This window comes from Phalacrocorax carbo, chromosome 26, assembly GCF_963921805.1.
Source record: "Phalacrocorax carbo chromosome 26, bPhaCar2.1, whole genome shotgun sequence".
Classification (NCBI taxonomy): Eukaryota; Metazoa; Chordata; class Aves; order Suliformes; family Phalacrocoracidae; genus Phalacrocorax; species Phalacrocorax carbo.
The window spans coordinates 110,762-125,867 of record NC_087538.1 but is presented as its reverse complement, the minus strand read 5'-3'; the positions used below and the strand labels follow the sequence as shown (position 1 = coordinate 125,867).

The following is a 15,106-nucleotide window of genomic DNA, read 5'->3' as shown; positions in this document are numbered from 1 at the left end:
TCCCACTGTGGGGCGCTCTGAGCGACCCTGGTGTGGGGTACTCAGGGGCCCCCGATGTGGGGTACCCCGAGGGTGTTGCTGTGGGTTGAAGGACCCCCACATGGTGCTCGGGGACGTGGCTGTGGGTCAGGGGAGGCGGGTGTGGGGTGAGGGATCCCCCAGTGGGCAGCACCCGGAGGATCCCCTCAGAAGGGCACCCACAGGCACCCTAACATGGGGCACCCCGAGGGTCCCACTGTGGGGCTTGGGGACTGCCGTGTGGGGTGAATGACCCCCATGTGGGGCACCCTTAGGGTCCTACTGTAGGGTTTGGGACTTCCCAAGTGGGATGAGGGACGCCTACATGGAGCACCTATGGGGTCCTGCTGTGGGGTTTGGGGACCCCGATGTGGGGCTTGGGGACCCCTACATGGGGCACCCATGGGGTCCTGCTGTGGGATACCCTGAGGGCTCCACCGTGGGGCAGGGGAACCCCCAAGTGGGGTGAGGGACCCCAGTGTGGAGCACCCTGAGGATCCCACTGTAGGGCTTGGGGCCCCCGGTGTGGGGTGAGGGGTCACTGTGTGGGGCACCCATAGGGTCATGCTGTGGGGTGTGGGGCACCTTGAGGGTCCCACCGTGGGGCAGGAGACATCCGTGTGGGCCTGGGAGTCCCCATATAGGATGAGGGACTCCTATATGGGGCACCCTGAGGGACCCCCATGTAGGGTGAGGGATCCCAGTGTGAGGCACCCTGAGGGTCCCAATGTGGGGCTTGGGGACCCCGATGTGGGGTGAGGGACCTCTACATGGGGCACCAATGGGGTCCCGCTGTGGGACACCCTGAGGGTCCCACCGTGGGGCAGGGGACCCCCGTGTGGGGATTGAAAACCCCCAAGTGGGGTGAGGGACCCCAGTGTGGGGCACCCTGAGGGTCCCACCGTGGGCCTTGGGGTCCCCTGTGTGGGATGGGGGACCCCAATATGAGGCACCCCGAGGGTCCCACTGTGGGGCTTGGGGACCCTGATGTGGGATGAGGGGCTCCTACGTGGGGCACCCATGGGGTCACGCTGTGGGGTGTGGGTTATCCTGAGGGTCCCAGTGTGGGGCTTGGGGAGCCCTCTATGGGGCAGGGGACCCCCAAGTTAGTCACCACCTTGGTGCTGGTCAAAGTTCAGGGGGCACTTGGGGTCAGGGGTGGGGGCAGGGGGCCTCCCCCCCATCCCCAATCCAGAAGCCATTTTGAGGAGGGCAGCACCCATGGGTGGGGTGCAGCACCCATAGGTGGGGGTCACCCACCTCCCCTTTTTCCCCCTCCCCAGGAGCGCCCCCCCCCCGCGCCACCGACACCGTGGAAGTGGAGTGTGAGGAGGAGGAGGAGGGCCCCGCGCACACAGGTGGGGCGGCGGCACCCATGGGTGCTGTTTTGGGGGATGGGGGGGGGTAGCACCCCTGGGTGCCCCCCACCCTGACCCCCTCCTTGCCCCCGCAGGCGGCTCGGCGGAGCGCAGGCTGGGCCGCCCGGGCGCCCAGGAGCTGGACGAGGGCTCGGCCCGGCGGCCGCCGGCGCAGGATGAGGCCCCCCCCTTCCCAGCATGCCCTGGGGCAGGCGGGCGGCCCCGGGGCCCCCACCCGCCCCCCGCCCTGCCCCCACCCGCCGCTGCACCCCCCAGGTGAGGGCGTGGGGGGGGGAGGGGGACCCCAAACCCCCCGGGGGGGCTCTGCACCCCCAAAGTGAACCCCCCCCACCCCCATGGGTGACCCCCCACCCCGAGTGAACCCCAAGTCTGTGCACCCCCCAAGTGACCCCCCTGCCCCCATGGGCACCCACAAAGTGACCCCCTTGACTGAGACACCCCCCCCCTCATCCTCCATGGCACCCCCCAAGTCTTTGCACCTCCAAAGTGACCCCCCCCGGCCTACTTGGCCCCCCAAGTCTGTGATCCCCCCAGCTTCCATGGAACCCCTAAAATAACCCTCCCGGCCTCTATGGCCCCGCCAAAGTGTCCCACGCAAGTCTCTGCACGCCCAAAGTGACCACCCCCAGCTTCCATGTCCCCCCCACAGAACCCCCCCCCCCAAGCCTGTGTACCCCCAAAGTGACCCCCCAAAGTGACCCCCCAAAGTGACCCCCCAAGTCTCTGACCCATCCAAAGTGACCCCTCCAATGCTCTGTGACTCCCCAAGTCTCTGCGCCCCGAAAGTGACCCCCCCCATTCCCCTTGTGACCCCCCCCCAAGTCTTTGCACCCCCAAAGTGACCCCCCGGCATCCTTGGCTCCCCCCAATTCTGTGACCCATCCCAGCTTCCATGCCCCCCCCCCAAAGTAACCCCCCCCAAAGTCTATGTACCCCCAAAGAGACCCCACCATGTCTCTGCCCCCCCAAAACTGCACCAGAACCCCCTATTGCCCCCCCCCGCCCCAGCCTGTGGCCTGGGCTCTAGAGCCCCCCCAAACAGGCAGGAGCTCCATGACACCCCCCCCCCCCCCAAATCCAGCCCCTCCCTCCAGCCCCCCCAAACCCCCATCATGCCCCACCCAAACTCAGCCTGGATCACCATCAGCCCCCCCCCAGCCCCCCCCAACATAGAAACCCCTAGACTCGCCTGTGACCCCCCAAAACCCACTCCTGCTCTCATATAAGGTCCCCCCAGACTCACCCCATGCCTGGAGCCCCCCCAACTCATCTCTGCCCCCCCAAACCCAGCCCCACCCCACTATTGGGCCCCCAGCCTCCCCCCCCTTCCATATAGGGCTTCCCTAAACCTATGTCGACTCCTGGAAACCCCCCAAACCCAGCCCCACCCCCCTATAGGGCCCCCCAGAATCACCCCCACCCCTGGAGGGCCGCCCCACCCCCAAATAGGGCTCCCCCAAACCCCCCCCACCCCCAGACCCCCCCCAAACTCACTTGTGCCTGCCCCCCAGGCCCTCCCGCTCCCATATAGAGCTCCCCTAAACCCACCCCCAGCTCTGGAGCCCCCCCCAAACTCACCTCTGCCCCACCAAACCCAGCCCCACCCCCACATAGGGCCCCCCAAACTCACCCTCGCCCCCATATAGGGCCCCCCCAAACTCACCCCACCCCCATATAGGGCCCCCCAACCCCACCCCCACCCCATTATAGCCCCACCAAACTCCCTTCACCCTCCCCAGGGTGCCCCCCCACCCCACCCAGCCCCCCCAAACCTCAACCATGCCCCCTGTTGCTCCCCCAAAAGTCTTGCCCCCCCCACCCCTCATGTTTGTCCCCCAAAGCCTCGCCCCCCCCCCCCCTCACACCCCACTGTGTTCCCCCCAGCTCCCCCCAGCCAGAATGACGGGCAGCAACCCGGTGTCCCCCGCCTCCTCGGGCTCCCCCGGCAGCGTCTCGCCCCCCGCCTCCTCGCCCGCCGGCCCCCCCCGCCCCGATGGCCCCCCCGGCCCCCCGGAGCCCCCCAGCCTCTGGGACAAGACCCACGCTGAGATCGCCGAGCAGGCCAAGCACGTAAGCGTGTGTCCCCTCCTCACCCCGCTTTGGGTGCCGGGCCTACACACCGTGGCGGGGTGTGGGTGGAGGTCAACCCTATAGTAGCCACTGGAGAATCTCTGGTGTCATTTGGGGGGATTATGGGGGAGTTTTTGGGGGCACTTGGGGTTGGTTTAACCGTATAGTAGCCATTGGAGAGTTTCTGGTCCTGTTTGGAGGGATTGTGAGTGGGGTTGGGGGGCATTTGGGGCTCACCCAATGCTATATAAGCCCTTGGAGAATATCTGGTCTTGTTTTGGAGAAAGTTGTGGGGGAACTTGGCGCTGGGTCAACCCTATAGTAGCCACTGGAGAGTCTTTGGTCTCGTTTGGTGGGGGGAGGTTGGGGGGCACTTGGGGCTGGCCCAACCTTATAGTAGTCACTGGAGAATCTGGTGTCATTTGAAGGGGTTGGGGGGCACTAAGGAGGCTGAACCCTATAGTAGCCACTGGAGAGTCTCCGGTCTCCTTTGAGGGGCGTTCCCCCAGGCTTATATTAGCCGCTGGAGAATCTTTTTTTTTCAGCTGGGACATGTTTTGGGGGGAGTTTAGAGGGGTTTTGTGTGGGAAATTGGGGTTGCCCCAATCCTATATAAGCCCTTGGGGAATCTTTGGTTGCACATGGGGGTGTTTGGGGGTACTTGGGGTGTTTTGGGGTCACTCAGGGGGCTCAGCCCTTTAGCAGCCGTTGGAGAGTCTCTGGTATCATCTTGGGGGGATTCTTTAAGAGCGCTTGGGGCTCACCCAACCCTATATCAGCCACCGGAGAATCTCCACCCTCAGATAGAGGCACATTTTGGGGGGGATTGGAGGCACTTTGGCTCCTGCAGCCGTATATAAGCCACTGGAGAATCTCTTCATTCAGCTGGGACATGTTTCGGGGGGAGTTTAGAGGGGTTTTGTGCGGGAAATTGGGGTTGGCCCAACCCTATACAAGCCCCTGGAGAATCTCGGTTTGGGGGGGGGGGGTGGGAGGGTGGTCTGTGGGGCGGGGTTAACCCTTCGGGTGCCGCCCGGCAGGAGGCGGAGGTGGAGCACCGGGTGGCGGAGATGAAGCGCGAGGGCTTCTGGTCGTCGCGGCGCCTCCCCAAGGTGCCGGAGCCGGCGCGGCCCAAGGTCCACTGGGATTATCTCTGCGAGGAGATGCAGTGGTTGGCCGCCGACTTCGCCCAGGAGCGCCGCTGGAAGAGGGGCGTGGCCCGCAAGGTGGGGCGCCCCGCCCGCGGGCACGGCCGGCGGCGGGGGTGGGGGGGGTGGGGTGTGACCAACCCTATAGTAGCCACCGGAGAAGCTCTGGCGGCGTCTCAAGAAGGGTTGGAGGGGGCTTTTTTGACGCGGTTCAACCCCCTGGAGAACCTCTGGTGGCGCCTCAAAGGGGTTCTAGGGGAGGCCCAACCCTATAGTAGCCACTGGAGACTCCCCTCACGGGGTCTGTCCCCCCACCCGTGGGTGCCTCACCCCCCCCACCCCCACCCCCAGCCGTGGGTGGCCCCACCCAGGTGGGGGGGACAGCGAAGCACCGAGGGGGCTGTGGGGATGGTGGTTCTGGGGTGGTTTGGGGGTGCTGGGGGGGTTTCGGGGGTGCTGGGGGGGGTTGTTGGGTGACACCCCCACCCATGGGGGACACCCCCACCCATGGGTGCCCCCTCAGTGGGTGGGGGTACCCCAAAGAGCGGTAGTAAAAGTAATAGAGTTTTGGGGTTGCTGAGCGGTTTGGGGGTGCTGGGAGGGGTTTTGGGGGGGTGTTGGGTGCCCCCACCCGAGGTCCCCCCCCCAGCCATGGGTGACACCCCCCCACCCATGGGTGACCCCCCCCAGGTGGGTGAGGACAGCACTGGGGACACCCTGAGGAGCAGCAGAAGCAAGAGCGAGGGTTTTGGGGAGTCACGGGTTACTGAGCGGTTTGAGGTGCTGGGAGGGGTTTGGGGGGGTGTTGGGTGCCCCCCCACCCATGAGTGGCACCCCCCCACCCATGGGTGCCCCCCCCAGGTGGGTGGGGACAGCGTTGGGGACACCCAGAGGAGCAGCAGAAGCAAGAGCGAGGGTTTTGGGGAGTCACGGGTTACTGAGCGGTTTGGGGGTGCTGGGAAGGGTTTGGGGGGGTGTCGGGTGACCCCCCCCCCACCCACGGGTGCCCCCCCCCACCCATGGGTGCCCCCCCCAGGTGGTGCGGATGGTGATGCGGCACCACGAGGAGCAGCGGCAGAAGGAGGAGCGGGCGAAGCGGGAGGAACAGGCCAAGCTGCGCCGGGTGGCTGCCGCCATCGCCAAGGAGGTCAAACAGTTCTGGAGCAACGTGGAGAAGGTGGGTGCCCCTCCCCCACCCCCACCCACGGGTGCCCCCCACCCATGGGTGCCACCCCCCACCCCTCGTGGGCGCCCTCCCCCAGGTGGGTTATCAGCGCTCGTCACGTCATTTATGGGTCTCACCACCTTTTTTGGACGTTTTGGGTGGGGAGGAAGTGGGTGGCCGCCACGCCCAGGGCACCCATGGGTGCACAACACCATGGGCTACCAACCTCTCTTAGTTGGCTACCACCCAAGGGTGCCTGGCACCCCTACTCTTGGGCTACCAAAAGCCTTAGGTGGCCACCACCCATTGGGTGTCGCTATGGTCCATTCCTGGGCCACCAAACCCTCTGGGCGACCACCCCCCCAGGAGCACCCAAGGGTGCTCCCTGCTGCTAACCTCGGACACTCCTGGGCTACCAAATCCCTGTGGTTGGCCACCGCCCACTGGGTGTCCCTACACCCACTCCCCTTCCACACTGGTCTCATTCACTGGGCTACCAGCCCTCACAGGGTGGCCAACAACTCCTGGGGCACCCAAGGGTGCCCGGCATCGCGTCACCAACCCCTCTGGGCTACCAGATATCTTTGGGTGGCCACCACCCCTGGGTGACCAAGTGGTGTTCAGTACCACATCCCCAAACCCCCGTGGGCTACCAAGCTCTCCTGGGTGGCCACCGACTCCTGGGCCACCATTTTGTCTCTCCCCAAACCCCAGTGGGCTACCAAGCTCTCTTGGGTGGCTACCATCCCCCTTGGCCACCAGTTTGTCTTGTCACTCTGGCGCTGCAGCAGATGACCAGCTGGTGGTTGGCCGTTGGGTGACCACGATGGCTCTTGGGTGGCCAGTGGTCACCCCTGGTGGCCAAGGAGCAGCCAGTGGTGGCCATTAGGGGCTCGTTGGGTGCCACGGGAGCCCTGTGCTCCTCTGTTGACTTGTTGCGGTGGCTATTGGTTGCCCGTTCGTTGCTTGTGGTGGCCGTTGGGTGGCTGTTGGTTGCCCATGGTGGTCACTGGTTGCCCATGGAGGCCGTTGGTTGCCCATTGGTTGCCCATGGTGGTCACTGGTTGCCCATGGTGGCCTTTGGGTGGCCATTGGTTGCCCATGGTAGTCGTTGGGTGGCCATTGGTTGCCCATGGTGGTCGTTGGGTGGCTATTGGTTGCCCATGGTGGCCTTTGTGTGGCCATTGGTTGCCCATGGTGGTCATTGGTTGCCCATGGTGGTTGTTGGTTGCCCATTGGTTGCCCATTGGTTGCCCATGGTGGCCGTTGGTTGCCCATGGTGGTTGTTGGGTGGCCACTGGTGATGTGTGGTGGCTGTTGGTTGGCTGTTGGTTGTTCTTGGTGGCCATTGGGTGGCTGGTGGTGCCCCGTGGTGGCCATGGGGTGACCTTGAGTGGCTGTTGGTTGCTCATGGTGGCCACTGGGTGGCCACTGGTGACCCGTGGTGGCTACTGGATGACTTTGGGTGGCTGTTGACCCTTGGTGGCTGTTGGTTGTTCTTGGTGGCCATTGGGTGGCTGGTGGTGACCCCTGGTGGCTACTGGATGACTTTGGGTGGCCATTGGTGATGCATGGTGGCCATTGGATGGCTGTTGTTGCTCGTAGTGGCCGGTGGTGACCCATGGTGGCTCTTGGATGACCTTGGGTGGTTGTTAATGACTTGTGGTGGCCGTTGGATGACTGTGGGTGGCCATTGGTGACCCGCGGTGGCCGTTGGATGACGTTGGGTGGCCGTTGGATGACTTTGGGTGGCCGTTGGTGACCCGCGGTGGCTGTTGGATGATGTTGGGTGGCCATTGGATGACTTTGGGTGGCCGTTGGTGACCCGCGGTGGCTGTTGGATGACGTTGGGCGGCCGTTGGATGACTTTGGGTGGCCGTTGGTGACCCGCGGCAGCTGTTGGATGATGTTGGGTGGCCGTTAGATGACTTTGGGTGGCCATTGGTGACCCGCGGTGGCTGTTGGATGACGTTGGGTGGCCGTTGGTGACCCGCGGCAGCTGTTGGATGATGTTGGGCGGCCGTTGGATGACTTTGGGTGGCCATTGGTGACCCACGGTGGCTGTTGGATGACGTTGGGTGGCCGTTGGATGACATTGGGTGGCCGTTGGTGACCCGCGGCGGCCGTTGGATGACATTGGGCGGCCGTTGGATGACTTTGGGTGGCCGTTGGTGACCCGCGGTGGCTGTTGGATGACTTTGGGTGGCCGTTGGTGACCCGCGGTGGCTGTTGGATGACTTTGGGTGGCCGTTGGTGACCCGCGGTGGCCGTTGGATGACGTTGGGTGGCCGTTGGATGACTTTGGGTGTCCATTGGTGACCCGTGGTGGCTGTTGGATGACGTTGGGTGGCCGTTGGATGACTTTGGGTGGCCGTTGGGTGGCCGTTGGGTGCTGAGGCGCGGCGGTCGCGCAGGTGGTGCAGTTCAAGCAGCAGTCGCGGCTGGAGGAGAAGCGGAAGAAGGCCCTGGACCTGCAGCTGGATTTCATCGTGGGCCAGACCGAGAAGTACTCGGACCTGCTGAGCCGCAGCCTCAACGCCCCCCGCGCCCCGCCCGGAGCCCCCCGACGGGGACCCCCAGCCCCCCACTCCCACCTCGCCCACCAAGGTGGGTGTCACCACCCCGGGGGAGGGGACAGGGTCACCTGGGGATGGGGGATGTGGGGGCCCCCCCGATGGGGTTGGGGCACCCAGGGGTGCTGGGGATACTGGGGAGAGGGATGGGGACGCTGCGGGGGGGACGTGGGGGCACTGAGGGGGTGACGGGGACACCCAAGGAAGAGGTGGGGTGGGGGTCAGGGGCACCCATGGCTTCTGGAGGGGGGATGGGGATGTGGCACCCAGGGGTGCTGGGGAGGGGACAAAGGCACTCAAGGGTGCTGCGGAGGGGACAGGGGCGCCCATGGGTGCTGGGTAGGGGACAAAGGGGCCGGGGGCACCCATGGGTGCTGGGGAGGGGACAGCGACACCCAGAGGGACTGGGGACATGGGGGACAGGAGCACCTAGAGGGGAAGGGACAGGCTGCCCCCAGGGCCACCCATGGGTGCTGGGGAGGTGACACGGACCCTCCTGCTCCCCCAAAGCTGGAGATGGAGGGTGGGGTCCAGGGAGGGTGTCTGGGTGCCACCCATGGGTGCTGACCCCCCCCTTCCCCCCCCCAACAACCGCAGACGGGGACATGGAACCGCTGGACGAGGATGTCACCGAGGGTCACCCCCCCGAGGCGCGGCGCCGCGAGCTGGAGCTGCTCAAGCAGGAGGGGGAGGTGCCCCTGGAGGAGCTGCTGGGCTCCCTGCCCCCCCAGGTACCCCCCCCGCCACCTTGGGGACCCCCCTGGCACCCCCGGGGACGCCCCCCTCACCCCCCCCATGTCCCCCCGACAAGGCGCTGCTGCGGAGGAACAAGCGGCCCTGGGAGCCCCGCGAGGAGGATGAGGAGTTCGCGGCCGAGGAGGAGGAGGGTGAGGATGGGGGGGGCAGGGGCGGGAGGGCCCAGGGGCTGACACCCCTCCCTGGGGGCCTGGCACCCATTCCTGGGGCTCTGTCACCCATCCTTGGGGTCTGTCACCCATTTCTGGGGGTTTGCCACCCATCCTTGGGGTCTGTCACCCATCCTTGGGGTCTGACACCCTTTTTTGGGGGCTCTGTCACCCATCCCTGGGTGTTTGCCACCCATCCTTGGGGTCTGACACCCTTTTTTCGGGGCTCTGTCACCCATTTCTGGGGCTCTGTCACCCATTTCTGGGGGTTTGCCACCCATCCTTGGGGTCTGTCACCCATCCTTGGGGTCTGACACCCTTTTTTGGGGGCTCTGTCACCCATTTCTGGGGGTTTGCCACCCATCCTTGGGGTCTGACACCCTTTTTTGGGGGCTCTGTCACCCATCCCTGGGTGTTTGCCACCCATCCTTGGGGTCTGTCACCCATCCTTGGGGTCTGACACCCTTTTTTGGGGGCACTGTCACCCATCCCTGGGTGTTTGCCACCCATCCTTGGGGTCTGTCACCCATCCTTGGGGTCTGACACCCTTTTTTGGGGGCTCTGTCACCCATTTCTGGGGGTTTGCCACCCATCCTTGGGGTCTGTCACCCATCCTTGGGGTCTGACACCCTTTTTTGGGGGCTCTGTCACCCATCCCTGGGTGTTTGCCACCCATCCTTGGGGTCTGACACCCTTTTTTGGGGGCTCTGTCACCCATTTCTGGGGGTCTGTCACCCATTTCTGGGGGTCTGTCACCCATCCTTGGGGTCTGTCACCCTTTTTTGGGGCTGCATCACCCGCCCTTGGGGTCTGGCACCCATCTTTGAGTCTCTGCCACCCGTTCCTGGGGCTCTGTCACCCACTGTTGGCATCTGGCACCCATTTTTGGGGCTCTGTAACCCATCGTTTGTATCTGTCACCCTTCTCTGGGGGGCTGTCCCCTGTTTCTGGGTGCTTGTCACCCATCTTTGGGGGTTTGCCACCCATCCTTGGGGTCTGGCACCCATTCCTGAGTCACCCATTCCTGCAGCTGTGTCACCCATTTCTGGGGTCTCTCACCCTTTTCTGGGGCTCTGTCACCTGTCCCTGGTGGTGTCTCACCCATTTCTGGGCCTTTGTCACCCACTTCTAGGGCTCTGTCACCCACTTCTGGGGCTCTGTCACCCGTCCTTGGCCTCTGTCACCCACTTCTGGGGCTCTGTCACCCGTCCTTGGCCTCTGTCACCCGTCCTTGGCCTCTGTCACCCATCCCTGGGGCTCTGTCACCCATCCTTGGCCTCTGTCACGCACTTCTGGGGCTCTGTCACCTGTCCTTGGCCTCTGTCACCCTTTTTTGGGGCTCTGTCACCCATCCTGGGGCTCTGTCACCCACTTCTGGAGCTCTGTCACTCGTCCTTGGGCTCTGTCACCCACTTCTGGGGCTCTGTCACCCGTCCTTGGCCTCTGTCACCCGTCCTTGGCCTCTGTCACCCATCCCTGGGGCTCTGTCACCCATCCTTGGCCTCTGTCACGCACTTCTGGGGCTCTGTCACCTGTCCTTGGCCTCTGTCACCCTTTTTTGGGGCTCTGTCACCCATCCTGGGGCTCTGTCACCCACTTCTGGAGCTCTGTCACCCGTCCTTGGGCTCTGTCACCCATCCTGGGGCTCTGTCACCTGTCCCTGGTGGTGTCTCACCCACTTCTGGGGCTCTGTCACCCCTCCCGGGACTCTGTCACCCACTGGGGTCTCTGTCACCCCGCCCCGGGTCTCCTCTATCCCCTGGGTGGGTGCCCCGGGGCTGTCACCCCACCGCACCCCCCCGGGGATGGCGTCACCCGCCCTGGGAGGGCGTCACCCCGCGCCCCGGGGCTGGCGTCACCCGCCGGGTCCCGCAGGCGAGGATGAGGAGGAGACGATCGCGGCGCAGGAGCGGCTGGAGGGCGACGTCGACCACAAGCAGGAGCTGGACGACCTGGCCCGCGAGGGTAGGCCCGGCACCCACGGGTGCCCCCTCCGGCACCCATGGGTGTCCCCCCCCCCGGCACCCCACGCGGGCCCCTGGGCTGGGGGATGCGGGGCACGGGCACACGCGTGTGCGGGGACACGTCGGGGTGACGCGGGGACACGCGTGTGCGGGGACACGGGGACGCGTGTGCGCAGTCACGTGTGTATGGCCATGGGGACACGCGTGTATGGCCATGGGGACACGCGTGTGCGGGGACACGGGGACGCGTGTGCGCAGTCACGTGTGTATGGACATGGGGACGTGCATGTATGGACATGGGGACACGCGTGTGCGGAGACATGGGCACGCGTGTGCGCAGTCACGTGTGTATGGACATGGGGACACGCGTGTGCGGGGACACCAGGACGTGTGTGCAGGGACACGGGGACGCGTGTGTGCAGTCACGTGTGTATGGCCATGGGGACACGTGTGTAAGGACATGGGGACATGCGTGTATGGCCATGGGGACACGCGTGTATGGCCATGGGGACACGTGTGTATGGCCATGGGGACACGCGTGTAAGGACATGGGGACACGCGTGTATGGGCATGGGGACACGCGTGTAAGGACATGGGGACACGCGTGTGCGGGGACATGGGCACGCGTGTGTGCAGTCACGTGTGTATGGCCATGGGGACACGCGTGTATGGACATGGGGACACGCGTGTGCGGGGACAGGGGGACGCGTGTGCGCAGTCATGTGTGTATGGACATGGGGACACGCGTGTGCGGGGACACGGGGACGCGTGTGCGCAGTCACGTGTGTATGGCCATGGGGACACGCGTGTAAGGACATGGGGACACGCGTGTGCGGGGACACGGGGACGCGTGTGCGCAGTCACGTGTGTATGGCCATGGGGACACGCGTGTAAGGACATGGGGACACGTGTGTAAGGACATGGGGACACGCGTGTATAGACATGGGGACACGGGGACGCGTGTGCGCAGTCACGTGTGTATGGACATGGGGACGTGCGTGTATGGCCATGGGGACACGCGTGTATGGACATGGGGACACGCGTGTGCGGGGACACGGGGACGCGTGTGCGCAGTCACGTGTGTATGGCCATGGGGACACGCGTGTAAGGACATGGGGACACGCGTGTAAGGACATGGGGACACGCGTGTAAGGACATGGGGACACGCGTGTATGGACATGGGGACACGCGTGTACGCGGACACGGGGACGCGTGTGCGCAGTCACGTGTGTATGGCCATGGGGACACGCGTGTGCGGGGACACGGGGACGCGTGTGCGCAGTCACGTGTGTATGGCCATGGGGAAACGCGTGTGCGGGGACACGGGGACGCGTGTGCGCAGTCACGTGTGTATGGACATGGGGACATGCATGTATGGACATGGGGACACGCGTGTGCGGGGACACGGGGACGCGTGTGCGCAGTCACGTGTGTATGGCCATGGGGACACGCGTGTGCGGGGACACGGGGACGCGTGTGCGCAGTCACGTGTGTATGGCCATGGGGACACGCGTGTGCGGGGACACGGGGACGCGTGTGCGCAGTCACGTGTGTATGGACATGGGGACATGCATGTATGGACATGGGGACACGCGTGTGCGGGGACACGGGGACGCGTGTGCGCAGTCACGTGTGTAAGGCCATGGGGACACGCGTGTAAGGACATGGGGACACACGTGTAAGGACATGGGGACACGCGTGTATGGACATGGGGACACGCGTGTGCGGGGACACGGGGACGCGTGTGCGCAGTCACGTGTGTATGGCCATGGGGACACGCGTGTATGGCCATGGGGACACGCGTGTATGGCCATGGGGACACGCGTGTGCGGGGACACGGGGACGCGTGTGCGCAGTCACGTGTGTATGGACATGGGGACGTGCGTGTATGGCCATGGGGACACGCGTGTATGGACATGGGGACGCGTGTGTGTGGGGACACGTGTGCGCAGTCACGTGTGTATGGACACGGGGACACGCGTGTGCGGGGATCCGGGGACGTGCGTGTGCAGCAGCACGGCGTTGTGCGCGCAGCGACACGTCTGGCCACGGGAACACGCGTGTGCAGGGACACAGGGACGTGTGTGCAGGAACACGCGTGTGCACGGCCACGAGGACACGCGTGCGAACACGTGGGGACACGGGGGCACGTGCGCCAGGACGTGGAGGACACGCGTGTGCAGGGACGTGAGAACTTGCCCAGGCGTGTTCCAGGCGTGTTCCAGGCGTGTTCCAGGCGTGTGCGTGTTCCGCAGGGGCGCTGCCGATGGAGGAGCTGCTGCAGCAGTACGCCGGCGCCTTCGCCGACTCCGACTGCGACTCCCCGCCCGGCGCCAGCAGCACCCGCTCGGGTAGGGGCACCCGTGGGTGCTGGGGTGGGGGCGCAGGGAAGGGGGAGATGGGTGTGACAGGGACACCCCTGGGTGCTGTGGGACCCCCCCCCACGTGTCACAGGCCTCCTCGGCTGCTTTAGATCCGCCTGTGGGTGCTCTAGGACCAATCGTGTGCGCTGTGGGGCCACCCATGGGTGTCGTAGGGTCTCCCGAGTGCCATAGAGCCACCCCTGGGTGTTACGTGACACCTCCCCCATACTATAGGGCCACCCCTGGGTCCTAGAGACCCCCACCCATGTGTCAGGGCCACCCATGGGTGCTGTAGGGCCACCCCTGGGTCCTAGAGACCCCCACCCAAGTACCATAGGTCCACCTATGGGTGCTGTAGGGCCACCCCTGGGTCCTAGAGACCCCCACCCATGTGTCAGGGCCACCCATGGGTGCTGTAGGGCCACCCCTGGGTCCTAGAGACCCCCACCCAAGTACCGTAGGTCCACCTATGGGTGCTGTAGGGCCACCCCTGGGTCCTAGAGACCCCCACCCAAGTACCGTAGGGCCACCCTTCGGTCCTAGAGACCTCACCCAGGTGCCATAGGGCCACCCCTGGGAGCTGTAGGGTCACCCCTCGGTCCTAGAGACCCCCACCCACGTGTCAGGGCCACCTGTGGGTGCTGTAGGGCCACCCCTGGGTCCTAGAGACCCCCACCCATGTGTCAGGGCCACCCCGGGTGCTGTAGGGCCACCCTTGGGTCCTAGAGACCCCCACCCAGGTGCCATAGGGCCACCCCGGATGCCGTAGGGCCACCCTTGGGTCCTAGAGACCCCCACCCAGGTGCCATAAGGCCACCCCTGGGTCCTAGAGGCCACCCTTCATCTACCATAGGGCCACCCGTGGGTGCTGCCACCAGCCCCACCCCCAGCACCCACGTGTCTGTGTCCCCCCAGACTCGCCAGCGGCTGAGAGTGATGACGAGGAGGAGGAGGAAGAAGAGGATGAAGATGAGGAAGACGAAGATGAAGAAGAGGAAGAGGAAGAAGAAGAAGAAGAGGAGGAGGAAGAGGAAGAGGAGCAAGAAGAGACTGAAGCAGGCGCCCCCGCCCCTGAGGACCCTTCGCCACCACCGGGCACCCAAGAGCACCCAGGGGGGCCCCCGCCAGCAGCCCCCCCGCCCCCCGCCGCCGCCCCCACCCCAAAGAAAGAGATCACCGACATCGCTGCCGCCGCCGAGAGCCTCCAGCCCAAGGGCTACACCTTGGCCACCACCCAGGTAACCCCCTCCCCGGCTCCCCTAGCACCCGTGGGTGCTGCGGGGAGGGCGTCACCCACCTCCGCCCCACCCCCTCCTCCAGGTGAAGACGCCCATCCCCCACCTGCTGCGGGGCACCCTGCGGGAGTACCAGCACATCGGCCTGGACTGGTTGGTCACCATGTACGAGAAGAAGCTCAACGGGATCTTGGCCGACGAGATGGGCTTGGGCAAGACCATCCAGACCATCTCCCTCCTGGCCCACCTCGCCTGCGAGAAGGGTGAGGGGTGCCCCCCACCCACC

General features: G+C 65.3%; 1 protein-coding gene across 1 annotated transcript in view; it reads left to right on the top strand.

Moving 5' to 3' along the window:
• The window catches only part of SRCAP (Snf2 related CREBBP activator protein), a 43,841-nt gene that overhangs the window by 1,541 nt on the left and 27,194 nt on the right, over positions 1-15,106 (top strand). The window contains 12 exon segments of the mRNA XM_064474107.1: positions 1,302-1,376; positions 1,472-1,649; positions 3,280-3,467; positions 4,508-4,693; positions 5,652-5,792; positions 8,195-8,387; positions 8,951-9,084; positions 9,165-9,240; positions 11,134-11,223; positions 13,478-13,573; positions 14,501-14,823; positions 14,906-15,083. Coding sequence (XP_064330177.1) covers positions 1,553-1,649; positions 3,280-3,467; positions 4,508-4,693; positions 5,652-5,792; positions 8,195-8,387; positions 8,951-9,084; positions 9,165-9,240; positions 11,134-11,223; positions 13,478-13,573; positions 14,501-14,823; positions 14,906-15,083 — 1,702 coding nt within the window. The 5' untranslated portion in view covers positions 1,302-1,376; positions 1,472-1,552.